The 15,220-nt window shown below is 35.5% G+C and overlaps 1 protein-coding gene across 1 annotated transcript; it reads right to left on the reverse strand.

The window, feature by feature from the left end:
* Window positions 1-6,511: 6,511 nt before the first annotated feature.
* On the reverse strand, window positions 6,512-15,151 carry LOC135155792 (adhesion G-protein coupled receptor G2-like). Its single transcript, XM_064106033.1, has 6 exons — window positions 14,759-15,151; window positions 13,991-14,185; window positions 12,948-13,063; window positions 11,699-11,994; window positions 10,514-10,580; window positions 6,512-8,390 (listed from the first exon to the last, which is right to left on the reverse strand). Exons 1-6 carry the CDS (start codon window positions 15,107-15,109, stop codon window positions 7,913-7,915), a joined length of 1,503 nt encoding a protein of 500 aa, XP_063962103.1. The 5' UTR covers window positions 15,110-15,151; the 3' UTR covers window positions 6,512-7,912.
* Window positions 15,152-15,220: the final 69 nt, after the last annotated feature.

A 15,220-nucleotide genomic window follows, 5' to 3' on the forward strand; every position in this document is an offset into this window, starting at 1 on the left:
TTTCACAAAAATGATCCCCAAACTGCAAGTATTTGTGATCTATGGACGAAGTAATGTATGAAAATCATAAAGCTAACAAGATCATTTATATCATTTATTATGTCATATGTGGGAAAATTGTTGCATTTTGTATTCAAAATAGCCGCCACTGGCTCAAATATCCTATAGCAAAGGCGGTCAAAAATCGCAAGAGTGAGCACTAAAATGCATATTATTAAGATAAACGATTGGAATACTGACTAAAAACACAATTGTTCACAAAATATATTATTTAATATGCCATGTATGTGATAAATGATGTATTTTGATATTCAAAATGGCCGCCAAAGGCCCTAAAAGTATTATGTACAATGAGAAAGAGGATCAAAGAAATCACAAGAGTGAGCACTAAAATGCATTTTTTCATGTTATTTGTGATAAATAAATGGGATACTGTCTGAAAAAAACATAATTTTTTACGAAATATATCATTCAGGTTTAAAGTTTGTGTTTAATACTGTATTTTGACTTTTAAAATGGCCGCCATAGACATTGATGTACAATGCGAACTGGGAAATCAATTTTCACAGGAGTGAGCACCATAAATGCACGTAATTCTGATCTATGAGTAAAACATTGTCTGTAAGCATAATTTCCAACAAGATATATCAGTTCTCCTGTCAGGTAGTTGAAAAATACTATATTTTGAAAGTCAAAATGGCCGCTACAGGCCCTCACATTATTATGTACAATATTAATGGGGACAAATGATTTTAACAGATTTTCGCTTTGCTTGACTAAATGATGGTGTATGAGTAAAATATTGTTTGAAAACATGATTACTAACGAAATATATCATATTATATAGAATTTTGGTGATTAATGTTATATATCAAAATTCAAAATGGCCGCCATATGCCCTTTTGTGAAAATTATCTGTCCTCATTCAAATATTGTACATAATACAGTATGGGCATATGGCCTATGGCGGTCATTTTCAATTTCAGAATGCAGCATTTATCACCTTCATTACACCAGATATGATATATCTCGTTAGAAATCATGGTTTTAGACAATGTTTCACTCTTTATATCTTTTGGACAACATTTCACTCTTCACAATTATATGCAATACTTATAGTCAAGCAAAGCCAAATTTTGTCAAAATTATATGTACCAAATCACAATGTACATAATACTTTTAGGGCCTATGGCAGCCATTTCGAATTTCAAAGTACAGCATTAATTACCTCCATGACCAACATGTGATGTATTTATTTAGAAATCATATTTAAGACAATATTTTTACTCGTACATCACAGTTACATGCATATTTTATGATTCCCACTGAAATAAGTTTTCCTAAACGCATGTATTTAGTTAGGGTTTGTAGCGGCTATTTTGAATGTCAAAATATAGTGTTTATCACTTACATGGCAGAAGAAATGCTATATTTCATTAAAATCATGCTTTCATATCATGCTAATATTTCACTCATACAAAAGGATTACATGGATTTCATAGCCAAGCAAATTCAAATTGTTACAAAATTAGATGTCCCCATTAACATTGTAGATTATACTGTTAGGGCCTATAGGGGCCATTTTGAATTTTACAATACAGCATTTATCTCGTGCATGACAAAAGAAATGATATGTTTAGCTAGAAAATATGTTTTCAGACAACATTTTACTCGTATATCACAATTGCATGCATTTTATGTTCTTATTCTTGTGAAAATTAGTTTCTCCATGCGCATTGTACATAATGTATAATGGGCCTATGGCGGCCATTTTGAATTTCAAAATGCAGCATTTATCACATAAATTTGCATCTTAAATATTATATTTCGTTAAAATTGTGTTTCTAGCCAGTATTCCACTCGCTTATCTTAATAATATACATTTTAGTCCTCACTCTTGTTATTTTCTTTTGTCCCCATTAACATTATACATAATACTGTCAGGGCGTTTGATGAATTTTTGAATACTAAAATGCTTCATTTATTACATGCATGACATAACAAATGACACATTTCGTTAGCAATTATGTTTTCATCCATTAGTTCACAAAAAATCACAATAACTTGCATTTTGTGGTCACCTTTGTGAAAATTATTTTTCCCCATTCATATTTTACATAATGTTGAATACAGCGGTCTATGGCGGCCATTTTGAATATCAAGAAAATAAATGTTTTTTCAAAAATCGTTTTTTCTGAGAGTATTTCACTCCTGCAACACAATTTCATACTTTGTAAAGCCAATCTGCTGGCAGTTTTATGATTTTTATGGGTAATTTGCATATTTTTGGCGGCCATATTGGATTTTGCCAATTTGCAGAAAATGCTCAAGGTTACACGAGTGGCATCATTCAGATTCGTAATCAGCACCCTCGAATTGACAAGAAACCATAAAAAAATATTGTATATATGAAAAAACAAGGTTTGGTCAATTTTCTATGGGGCCTATCCTGGACTATTTTTGCTATATGTTCTTTTATAATAAACTAATCCGTTGATTACTAAAGTTGCCTTCACCAAAGAACATTTTCTTTCGTAGTAGTTTCACCGCTGACCCCCTTGAAGGCATCTCGCAAATGAATAACAATTAAAATTAAAATTAGACATTATGATTTATTAATCGTAATGTAATGTACAATGCAATCCTTTTTCTTTACACTTTCCAGTAAGGTCACCAAGAAACCAATTACAACAGTCTATTCAGGCTTCTAAAGTATCCGACTCCCATTTGACTTTATGATTTCCTATTAACACGGTATCCGATTACCTATACGAGAATAAATACAATTGCCATGTCGCCCACGTCTCGTGTTGTAAGCTGGATTACCACCCAATTAAGATCTTGTCCGAGCGAGAACAGAATTAAACTAAAATATTCAGATGTTGTTCCTCGTCGCACAAGAGATACCGCTTAATTCCAAGCACTGAATCTTATAACACAACTCATTATAGATAATTCAATCCACTGGAGGGGCTTTCACTCTTTATCGCATTTATTTTCATTTTTAATGAGAAGATGGAAAGTTAATATATATATATTTTCGAGGCTTACTTGTTTTCTTACCCTTAGTATCTTACCACACCCAACATTTGCGCTGGTGAGTTCAAGTAACGTTACCCCTCCCCCCCCCCCCCCCCACACACACACCCCATGAGGGCTTTTAATGGTTATCAAAAAGGTAATAATAAAAGAAATCATTCAAATTAGAAAATATAAAGATGCCAAAGATAATGTTGATAAGGACGAAGATTATAATTATCATTGCAGGGTTTGAAAAAAAACCACTCCTTACTTGTAAGGGAGCCATAATTTTCGATGTGAAATAAAAGATAAGTTCAAAAGAATCTTTCAGCAAACATAACTGGTGGTTGTTTCATAAATCTGTCCGTAAGTTAATAGCGACTTTAAGAACGACTGGTGATCCTTTCCTGTAGTAAATAGTATATTCATTGGCGATGGTTAAGCCTAAGAAAGATTCACCAGTCGTTCTTAAAGTCTCTTTTAACTTACGAACTGCTTTATGAAACGGCCCCAGGAATGTTACGGAGACGAAAAATAAATCAAATGAAAAGAGGGGAAGGGAGTGTTTGGATCCATCTGTCTGTGTCTGCATCTTTATCAAAAAAACTATATCTTCCTACATGTATACTTGGCCTTCATGGCCCACGTCGAAATCGTATTCACAGTAAAAATAATATTCCGATTAACCTAAAGCTAAACAATGAAATTAAAGAAATTATATAGAAGAACCCAACCAAAATGTCGTACATAACCCAATACAAAAAAAATATATAACAAATGATAAAAAATTGAGCCTACCACTCGTTAAAACATTGCCTCGTCTTTAAATTGCTCCGAGCCCGCTTTTAATTTCTAATTTTTTATTCATTCATTCATTTTCCTTATTTATTAATTTATTAATTTATTTATTTATGTATTTATTTATCTATTTATTTTTGTTTTTTATACTGCATGAGCATTGTCACAGCTCCCCTTATAACAATGGATAATCCTTCATGGGCAGGTCGGGGGGGGGGGGATCTATTGATTGTCTCACGACACAAGACCCATTACACAACGGAGATGGGGGTATATCTCCCTGTGCAAACTAACATCCCGACTGACAACTCGCCTGGTGGGTGTTTCTTCATAAAACTTTCACCTTTATTACCATCATCCTCATTCTTATCATCTTCATCATTATTATAAAATAATGAACAAAATAACATTTCCATTCTGCTTTATAAATGTATTTATTAATTTTTAAATGAGTTTTATTCCCGGGTTATCTTTTTTTTCAAGCACTCTGCTAATAATGACAATCCTTCTGCAAACTGTACATGTCATATTTTTTGTTGTTGGTAGTAGATTGTTTTATAGAATGACATTTTTATTTATTTATTTTCTTTATGATTCATACCAAAATCAATTACCAATATATTAGGTTTGTTATGTAATGAAAATTGTATATACGAATGTTATGAATGCAGACGAAATCAAATCAAATCAAATCATTCTTCGTAATGGCACATTCACATCCCCTACGGCGGCCATACAGCGAGTCGAAAGAGCCGTTTTAACATTTTTTTGGTATCAGCTACAAATAGGTGGTTTGAATAAAAATGAATAAAAATGAATAAAACGGCTGTTTTCGATTTGCAGTACGGCCGCCGTAAGGGAAATGTGACTGCATCATTAATTATGAATTCATACGCCCGAATAGTGACCCTTTTTTGTGCTAAATGATACATCTCTATGTAGGTGACTTAACACATAAGACCATGTTCCATTCTTGGGTAACGTCATGCGTCACTTTATACGAACAGCTTTATGAAACTCAACCCTGTGGTTCTTATTCACAAAGCGACTATACGAACGACTGGGGAACTTTTCTTACGCACTAAATAACCACCAATGAACATTCAATGGTGAAAATGGATCACCAGCCGTTCTTAAAAACATTATTAACTTACAAACAGCTTTATGAAACGGCCTCTGGTTATATTTTAATCGTCCTCGATACCGTTTCTTTTTAAATCAATCTCCAGCGATGATAATATACGGTTCTACACAGCAAAAACTGTGGTGTTAACCGGTGTACATAGAGGACTACACCAGTTATTTTACACCGGTGTTAAATTGGTGGTGTTAGTTTTACACCTATAGGTGTTATTACAACACCTTTTGTTGCTACATTTACACTCTTTTGTGTTACGTTTAATCTCTAGGGTGTAATTTTACCACCTCAGGGTGTGGTCCTCTATTAACACCAATTGGTGTCAGTTTTAACACCGCAGTTTTTACAGTGTATGATTTCTGAGTCCAGAGTTTTAATCATTTTTCTTTTGTATTTATAGAACACACTACATGGAAGAATGATAACCTCCTATTATTTGATACATGCAAAGTACAAGAATATATACAAAACTGATACATTATCATACCAGTAAAGGGTTGAAGCTCAATCGTGCAGGTAACTACAGCTACAAATACTCTAAAAAAGGGTTTACTGTATATTAAAGGGATGGTCTGGGCTGAAAATATTTATATCTATATACATAGAGTAAAATTCACAGAGCAAAATGCTGAAAATTTCATCAAAATCGGATAACAAATAACAAAGTTATTGAATTTCAAAATTAATCAATATATTGTGAAAACAGTTATAAGCACATCGTCATGAACATTCATTAAGTGGGCTGATGATGTCACATCCCCACTTTCCCTAATCTTATGTTATTACATGAAATCATAAATGTTTCATTTTTTTATACATGTGTAAAAAATGTGTCTCCATTTAAGTTGCAGCAATAAATAACTAATGCACTTGATCGGTTGTCAATCCAACTGTTCTTGGTAGAATTTTTTTTTGGATAAACCTTATTTCAAATAATAAAATACAAAAGAACAAGAGGGGATATGACATCATCAGTCCACCTAATGAATATTCATAAAGACATGCCTAGAACTGTTTCACCGGCCAATAATGCAAATCTTTAAAATTCAATAACTTTGTTATTTGTCATCCGATTTTGATCAAATTTTCAACATTTTGCTTTGTGAATTTTACTCTATTTATTGAGATAGAAATATATCCAGTTTGGACCACCCTTTAAGTAATATGGGAACATGCATGTTGGCTGGGTAAATTTTACGCAATGTTGCGTTGAAATAGCCCAATATGGGGTAAAAAAATACCCAGTAAACATGAATGTTCCCTTTCTACCCAATATTGGGTAAAATTTTACTCTCAAATTTGTAATCAGCACCCTCGAATTGACAAGAAACCATCATAAAATATTGTATATATGAAAAAACAAGGTTGTGCCTCTTCTATCCTGGACTATATAATATATATATATATATATATATATATATATATATATATATTTATATATATATATATATATATATTCCCGGCAGAGACATTTTTCGGCATCACCAATTTTTCCAAAGGGTAGATAGCTCTGGGGAACCTTGATTTAAGCTACGCCTACCATTGTTCTCTTCATCCATTTCTTTACAATATTTAAATAAAAGAGTTGCCAAAGCTGTTGTACATGTATAACTTTACACATTTGTATACTTTCTGCCATACGTGTACTGTATCGAAGCAATAGCTTTGATCCAGCTGAAGCATGGCGGCTTGTCATTGTTCGAAACCCACCTTCACCCGACAAAGGAAATTATAATTGGTATAGTGTCGAAAATCTGTCTATCTGACGGTCAATCGGATCGGGGTCGCCCTAGCCACTAACCCGTCTCTGTGGTCTAGTGGTTAAGGCACCGGCGATCAAAGCTGGGGGCCCGGGTTCGATTCCCGGCAGAGACATTTTTTCGGCATCACCAATTTTTCCAAAGGGTAGATAGCTCTGGGGAACCTTGATTTAAGCTACGCCTACCATTGTTCTCTTCATCCATTTCTTTACTATATATATATATATATATATATATATATATATATATATATATATGTATAATGAAATATCGATATTACTTAGAAGTTTGTAAAATAAACACCAACTATCCAAACCATCCTTGCCATTTCCACGAAACAATCATGTATTACGCACGTTACTTACATAAACTTTGTCAATTATCTATTTGTTTTATGTAGGCCTATATACAAATGGATTGAATCGTTATTTGGCGAAAATATCAGTAGGACCAACTAAAAGGTGGATGGGTAACAAATCAATATTAACGTATTCACAAATAATCGTCGCCAAAATGGTTTGACGTCACATGGACTTTCCTTTGCCGACGACGCCCTACTTACGAAAGTGACCGGCGCGTGTAATCTGAAGATTGGAGAGCGCCATCATATTCGACTACTGCTACTACTTCTCCTACTACTTTAAATTCCACCACCACTGTGTTCATGAATCCTTTAAAATTGCCATTTTTAATGCTTACTTAACAGATTATATAGCCACAGGCAAAATTTACATCCTGAAATTTTCAGCCCATTCCATGCTTGTAAAAAAGTATATATAAACAAGCTATGAAATACAAAGACCGGCCCCCGATCAAAATAAATGTTGCTGCAGACTCGGTAAATTTAACAAATAAAACACATTTTGGTATATATTGTTCACACCATAACCGTTCTAGGGCACATGTATACATGCACTAATATGAGTAATGGATTGGAATAGTAGAATTCAAGTTCGTAGATTTACCACAACTAAAGATAGTTTTTTAAATCTTCATAGAGTATTATAAATGGGGATTTATATAAACTATATATTATTTCGGAATTGAGTTGAGTAGGCCCCTAGTATCGTTATTATTATATCATTTGGGTTTCAGCGGTCATCATTCAAATAATGAGTTATGCACATAACAAGCTTTAATGAACGTTTAACGATTCTTCAAGACTTGGGTATCTGAGAAGAGCTATTTTGAAATCTTAATGAAGACCTGATAGCTCCAGAGGTGTACTGGAGCTATGACTCCCATGCGATGGCTTGTTGAGATCACGACTCGACCGAGAGCCATTCTTCTCAGGTTCCGAACAACCTGTACAACACAACTCTTTCCATCGCTGTCGCACTACACGCTTCCGTAAACAAGTGAGTACGAAGATGAAGAACCCTTGCAAGGAGTTGAAGATGATGAAGAGGACCTCTGAGGTGTCGTCCTGCAAAAGAACCAGGTATCCGGTGGACCAGGTCAACCCCATGAGGACCAGAAACGAGACGCCAGTCTGCGTCCTTTCAATGGACGCTCGACGTTCGGCCTCGCGGTCTTTCCATACTCGTCCCGGGAGCCTGGCGGATTGGTAGAGCCGACAGATGGCGAGGAGGAAGATGATGGTGTTGGTGAGTAGAATGACTCCCATGGGCACCAGGAATCCTCCAATCAAGGCCCACTGTTGCACGTAACAACTGTGGGAGAAAGAGACAAAAAAAGCTGGGACCCGTCTTACAAAAAGTAACGATTGCTCCGATCAACCTCTACCGTATGGAATTCCATGATGTCATAATTTTTCTACAAGAAATTTAAACAATGTCATTTTGTACACAAAATGGATGATACTGACTTGTCAAGACAACGATGAACGTATGAATAAACATATCTGTATATGTTGAAAACAGTTGAACAAAACTTGTATTTTAGATGTTGATTTTGCTGGCTTTCCAAAGTTGTGGTTGATCAGATCAATCCCAACTCTTTGTAAGACGGCGAGGCCCAGATCTGCCTTCGTGTATGTAATTGATGATATGACATGCCTCAGCGGTGTTCGAGGGTGGGTGTTTCGGCCCAACTCCTACAGTGAATTACGGATTATGTTTCAAAAATACACCAATTAATCAACTAATTTTTGTTTATTAAAGTCGTTATCTGAAAATATTTGATTACCATTACAAGATCGCAAGACCATGACTAGCACACATAAAAAATAATAGTAGTCACGGCCAGTGGCGGATCCGGGGGGCATATCCGACCCTTGCCGCCCCCCCCCCACTTTGAGAGCCATAATCAAAAATTTTAATGTGAATATACCTTTCTTTCACAAGTTTACCCCCCCCCCCATCCTTGAAAGTCACAGCATGTATTTTTAATTAGAATATGTCGTTCATACACAAGTTAGGACCGCCCTTTTTTTTTCTTTTTTTGCTTGTCCAATTTTACGTGTACGAAATGACCTACAATTTTAGTGAAAACTTTTTTTTAGCTTGTCAAATTTTTCTCTGGAAAATGAATGTGCCCCCTCCCCTTTCGAAAATCCTGGATCCGCCCCTGGTCATGGCTAATAGTAGGCTCATTTGAAAGATAGATAAACCATACGCCTTCCATCAATTTGAGCATAGACATGATAGACCAACATTAATGTTTTAAGTCAAAGTCTGAAGAATTTATGGTAATTAAGTTAAATATAGCCAGCCTTTGAAATCGAAGTTTATGATCTTAGCTCCCACCGACGTTTCAATAGTAATTTTACGCTGCAGAAAGGGAGAGTTCCCGAGACGCTATAGGACTACAATAGAACTCTTTTGAGTATGAACATAAGTAGGCCTAATGTTTTAATTGAACGTTTTCCCGCATGCTATCTACTAGCAAGGAGGACGAGGTTTATGTTGCCTCGTTCTGTACGTTATTAGTGGGTTTTTACTCCGTAACGCACGGCAGACTCAAAAACAGAGAAATGTATTGTCCAATGCCCTTGTCCAATGACAAAGAACATCCTAAAAGTCTTTGTCGTAAACTGGTGAATTGAAACCGCTATTTCGTTCTTGACTCTCGGCAAACAGTCTATTTGCATTTTTGTCAGCTCTAGAACTTATAGGACCAAACTGTTGTTCGATTCCCAAATTTTCGACACAGATCTCCAAGCTGTTCTTCGTCATTCGACGGGCATTTTCAATAATTCACCGTGTTCTTGAGACCGTCTTGCGTCGTGGAGAGAGAAACTCATCGTTCGTTTCTGAACAACGCCATCAAAATTATTGTCGCATGCCTGGAAGGAGCATCGACTTCGTTAATAAGTTTTCCCCCTCTATCTCTCCATGAATTAGCTTTCTCGGGTACATCCCCGTCCTGTGTAATAACGCCCCTAATGTTGTAAGGTAGGGGATTTTTGCTTTTGCCGGGCATGCCAGGACAGGGGGCTGTTTTCTCAACTGATACACCACTGCTCGTGTGAACATGCCAAGTGAATTAATATTGAGCTTACAAGCGAGGTTTGATTAAAACCTATGTTCAGGTGATATGATCCTACTGGAAGGACAAGAAGATATTACTTACAATAATTGTGTTATAAATCAACTCAATGGAAATATACAAGTTAAGAGGCCTTCTTTTTGAAACAGTTTCCATAAGAAATTGTACCAGTACAGGGGCAGACCAAGGACTTAGAAGAGGGATAGAGGGGGAGCAAAATCTTGACAAGAAACAGTGGTAATGAAAAAAATGAAAAGCGACAAAAATGAATAGAGAAACATTATAATAACTCTACTATAATCCAAAGGTCCACAATGGGGAGAGAGGTGGCATGTAGATGACTTACAAATCTCTTGCTGCATAGTCACCACGCAGGAGTCCACCCGTTGTTCCAACAATGGCGGCTGGTATGCCTAAGAAACAACCGTTATTAAAGATTATCATTTTGATATCTACTTATTGTACTAAAAATATACATTATATCTGTACATAATTCACCCTATTCAAATAATGATACTAGTGGCTAATTGTATTACACACAAGCCAACCATCGATGCTCATGCATGACACTTGAAGATATTACAATGTTCACATGGACGACAGAAACAATTTATAATCTTCTCTGCATGCTTTCAAGAATATTCAATGGGCAAATTGATGATGTCACATCCCCACTTGTTCTTTTATATTTATATGAAATATATTATATATTTAAGATTCTTGGTTTACAACGTATTTAGCAATAGTCAGACATCAGAAATGCAAAACAAATTATATTCACGAGTAATGCAAGTTTTCAATGCCAACAAGTTCGTTTTTATTTTCGGTAGATGACTACGGAAAATTTTGAAAGTTAATAAAGAACTTGTTGGCATTGAAAACTTGCATTACTCGTGAATATTATTTGTTTCGCATATCGCATATCTGATATATATATATATATACATGTATATATATATATGTATATACATACATACATATATTGATACCTTGGTCAGCTCGGTTTCACGCGATTTGTGATGATCATCCAGTCGTCTGAAGATCACCAAACGCCCGAAACCCGAGCTGACCAAGGTATGAATGTAATTATACATTGCTCTTTTCTGGCATTGAGCACTCTTGGAAACTTCAACCAAACCGATACACAGTGGGTATTCATAAACAAATATCATTATTGAAAGAGGAGCTAATATGTTTGCAGTAAATTAGGACTTGGATGTTTCTCTTGGTATAAAAATTGGGATGCATTGATTCCGAACTTTGGTCCTATAAGTGAAATAGCACGGCAACTCCACCCTCTCTCTCTTCTCTGTTGCGATTAAAGTTCCCTTTTCTGACTACGAATGGCATTTCCATGAGATCAATTTGCACAGTTATTGGTAAATATGTTATTTCTAGTAATTTGAAAATAAAGTATTTGAAATTTACTTTGACGACTTCCACCATTATATTTACGCACTCTTGGTCTCTTTGTCAAGATTTTCGTTCATTATGGAGTGAAAATTTCCCAGAAAAAAATAAAATCACTCACCCCAACCGACCAGGGTGGCCTTGATCATAAACTTTGGTATGTAAGTATTGATAATTCGAACAGTTGTCATGTAGATATGAAACCCTTCGATACCCATCCACGTCAATGAGGACAGCGCAAAAAAGTGGGCGAGGCCAGCTACGACACTACACGGAATAATCCCTAACTCGGCAACGCGAGATTCTCGATCAAAGCCAATGATGACGAGGAAAGCAACGTAAAGGCCTAGTAGTGTGACGCAGAAACACAAGAGGATGTAGAGCTGGACATTGTCGACGCGAGGTGAGCGCAGTTTCCTGCAAGTGAGTTCATATTTTAAAAGGGAAAAGTAAGAATTTTATACAAAAACATGTTGCCTCCCGATAATTTAAATTTTGGAAGCCTGACATTTTTTTAGGCATGGGTTGGGAAATGAAACTGACGAAATTGATACAGAACAAGTGTCCCAGGTTAAAGGCAGGTAAATTTCAGGAGATGTAACAGTTAAGGCCACCGCACAACGTACGATTGGTCTGCGACCCGATTTTGGAATTCGTAATAAAATATTGATCTAATATTGAGATATCACCGTAGTATTATAATTATTACTATTAAAAGATGCGACTATGCTACCATTTTTATTAGAATAAAAATGATGTCATAGCAATGATGACATAGAAATATGAATTCTTGTTAACAAACATGAAGAAATTTTGTAAAATGGAGGAAAATATATGTTTATTTAAAATGAAAATGAAAATCGTACGATTGGCTACGATTCGAAATAAATTGTGCCTTTACTACAAATAAAATGCTCGCAATCGTAAAAAAATGTTATATTAGAATTCTTACAGCTAGATTGACATGATTGAATTGTAAAAAATGATTTTTTTTCATTCACATATTAAACCAAGTTTGATTTGTTCCCAAATAGGACCGTGGGCCAGTATTAAGGTGTACGGTGTCCTTATATAAAGACCATCCTCGGCAAGAGTAACCCTGCTAATAAAGTCGGGGCAGCACTTACAAATTAGTTTCTTTACAAGTTCAATTGCATTAAACACTATGTGAATGTTGTATGATATATTTTTTCTATCGCTCAAAATAATTCTTTGCGCTGAAACATTCTCCTTTTCTAGTCCTCAAAAAACATTTGAAATTGCCAACTTGTCTAAGGTAGATATGAAGTAATATCTCAATGTACTCGCTGAATAGGTTTGATATCTGTCCATGATAGAACAGATAAAATTACACCATTTTTCGTACTTACTTGAGCAAAGAGAGGTATGTGACGATAGTGATGATGAGGCTGATGATAGATATTCCACACCCAATAATGCTCAGCCATCGAAATACCTTGTTTGGCCGTCCGTCGGGGTAAAGGTCCTTCAAAGGTTTACGTAGAAAATAAAATGAAATTAGATTCGATCGTTTCCTCCGCAATCTATATGTACATGTATTTTTATTAGCATTTTGAAAAGCGTTTTGGAAAGGCTTATTGCAATTCGGAAGAACAAGAAGAGTGTCCGCGAAATCAGGTGACTGGGCACTGCCCAGTGGTTATCCAGTATTATGTAATTCCTTAAAGATATATCATTTGTATTTGTTCAACTGTTCTGAATTGAATGTACATTGGAGTGACCAATAAAGACATCATTTAAAAAAAAACATGTTTTTTATATAATAGTGATTAATTGCTACATTTCTGGGTTTTTTCTTCATCTGTTTCATCTTCCCCAATGTTAATCAATTTGAAGATTCCCTCACAGAGAGAGAGAGAGGGAGAGCACAGAACTGCGAAAAGCATCATTGTTTTCATATTCAAAATTCGTAATTTCTTGTAATTGATATATATATATATATATATATATATATATATATATATCTCTCAAGTAAAAATTTATCAACGTGTTTTATATGCATAATTCATCTGTGTATACCTTTATGTATGATTAATGTGCCTCACTCTTTATGGTCTTATTATAATAACAAGATAGATTAATTAAATTCCCCATCTCGTTAAGTTTATGGCACTTTAAAGCTTCCGTATGATCAGGACGATGATTTCGAAAAGAAACACGCACACTACATAGGGGAGGGTCCACAAGGCCGACTTTGCCCACATTACTTTTCATCAAATTGTGTGTCTGCATCGTTTGAAGACTTCCGGATTAGCCCATTCTTCGATGTTCACTAAATATAACTTAGACCATTTGACTATTAACTACGGCTAATGATATAAGAACAAGTTATGGGAACAATCGGCTTTGTCGTGGACCCTCGGCCTCGTGGGAATAACCCCTCCATACTCACGACAATGACTGCGAAGCTGGTCAGATGATCACATGCGCAAGTCACACTGTTAGTATCGATCACATCTACGTTCTCTGGAACAGTGACCTGTGTAAACGATGTGTCTGGACCAACGCTTACTAGTGTGCATCCCCGAGTCGACCAGTTCCCGGTTCCAGTGTCCCAGAACGTACAGACTGGGTCGGAGTTTTCACCCTATAAATTTAATATGATGATAAGAAAGGATTATAATCATGCTGATACTCCTAATCAATATTTTTTTTTTAGCAGCACTATGTCTGGAACAGAAAATATTACAAATCCCAACTACATCATCAAACACACCCACAGGAACCCACCCACACCCATACATACAGATTTGCAAGCCCGTATACAATTCGTCTAAAAGTCCCCCCTCTCTTGGCCAAAGTATTATTTGATAGAAGAGAAAGAGAGAGAAAGATATCTTTTAAAGTTATTTTATTAAGTTAAGTTATAAGTTTTAAGTTATTTTTAAATTATGTATTAATGTGAAAACAAAATTTTTGTACATTTTTTCGCATTTCCTTAATCATGATTTGCTGGAAATAATCATGCTGTCGATTATTTTAATAGTATAAAGAAAATTTTAGGTCTTCGGCTCTTTAAAACAAATTAACTAAAAACAATAAGGTTAAGAATAAAAAAGGAAACAAAATAATGAATAGAAAAATAACAGATAGTTTACGGATCCTAGTCAGTAACAAAATCCTACATCTACTTTTGCATAAACTGAAGTGTTAAAATTACCATGATATTGGAGAATGTGAAATTGACGCTTTGCGACAAGCCCTCAACTTTTTGTCCACCCACAATAACAGCCACCACCGGCGTGTTCACGGTCCTAATGAAAATTCCGTTATTTTCATTCAATCTCTGGATGTACTTGGATGGGTAAAGGACATCGCTGGTATATACCATGTATATAATACTAGGAGATTTAATCAACGATGCGATGTCATCTTCGAGCGGTAGACGTAATGCCTCTGCAGGAACGACGGTTTGTACAAGTGTTGCTGTGGTTGGTCTGTTAGAACTAGAATCTATCGCAGTTATGGATGTGTTTGTCTCGGAGAAATCGGTGATGTCAAGGCCCGACATTCTGATCACGACGCCATTCGATGCATCTGAACTGGAAATTGTTTGAACCTGAAATTCGATATTGATAAATTTGATTTTATATCAGTATATAGGAACACTACATTTTACAAA

This window comes from Lytechinus pictus, chromosome 10 (genome assembly GCF_037042905.1).
Source record: "Lytechinus pictus isolate F3 Inbred chromosome 10, Lp3.0, whole genome shotgun sequence".
In the NCBI taxonomy this organism is placed as follows: Eukaryota; Metazoa; Echinodermata; class Echinoidea; order Temnopleuroida; family Toxopneustidae; genus Lytechinus; species Lytechinus pictus.

Bases quoted from the DNA above. Each gene is read 5' to 3' on its own strand.
- LOC135155792 (XM_064106033.1), bottom strand. From the start codon at position 15,109: ATGTCGGGCCTTGACATCACCGATTTCTCCGAGACAAACACATCCATA. The intron at 11,995-12,947 runs GTAAGTACGAAA...ACTCACTTGCAG, and splicing joins ACATACCTCTCTTTGCTCAA to GAAACTGCGCTCACCTCGCG. The intron at 10,581-11,698 runs GTGAGTGATTTT...GTTGTTTCTTAG, and splicing joins GGCCACCCTGGTCGGTTGGG to GCATACCAGCCGCCATTGTT.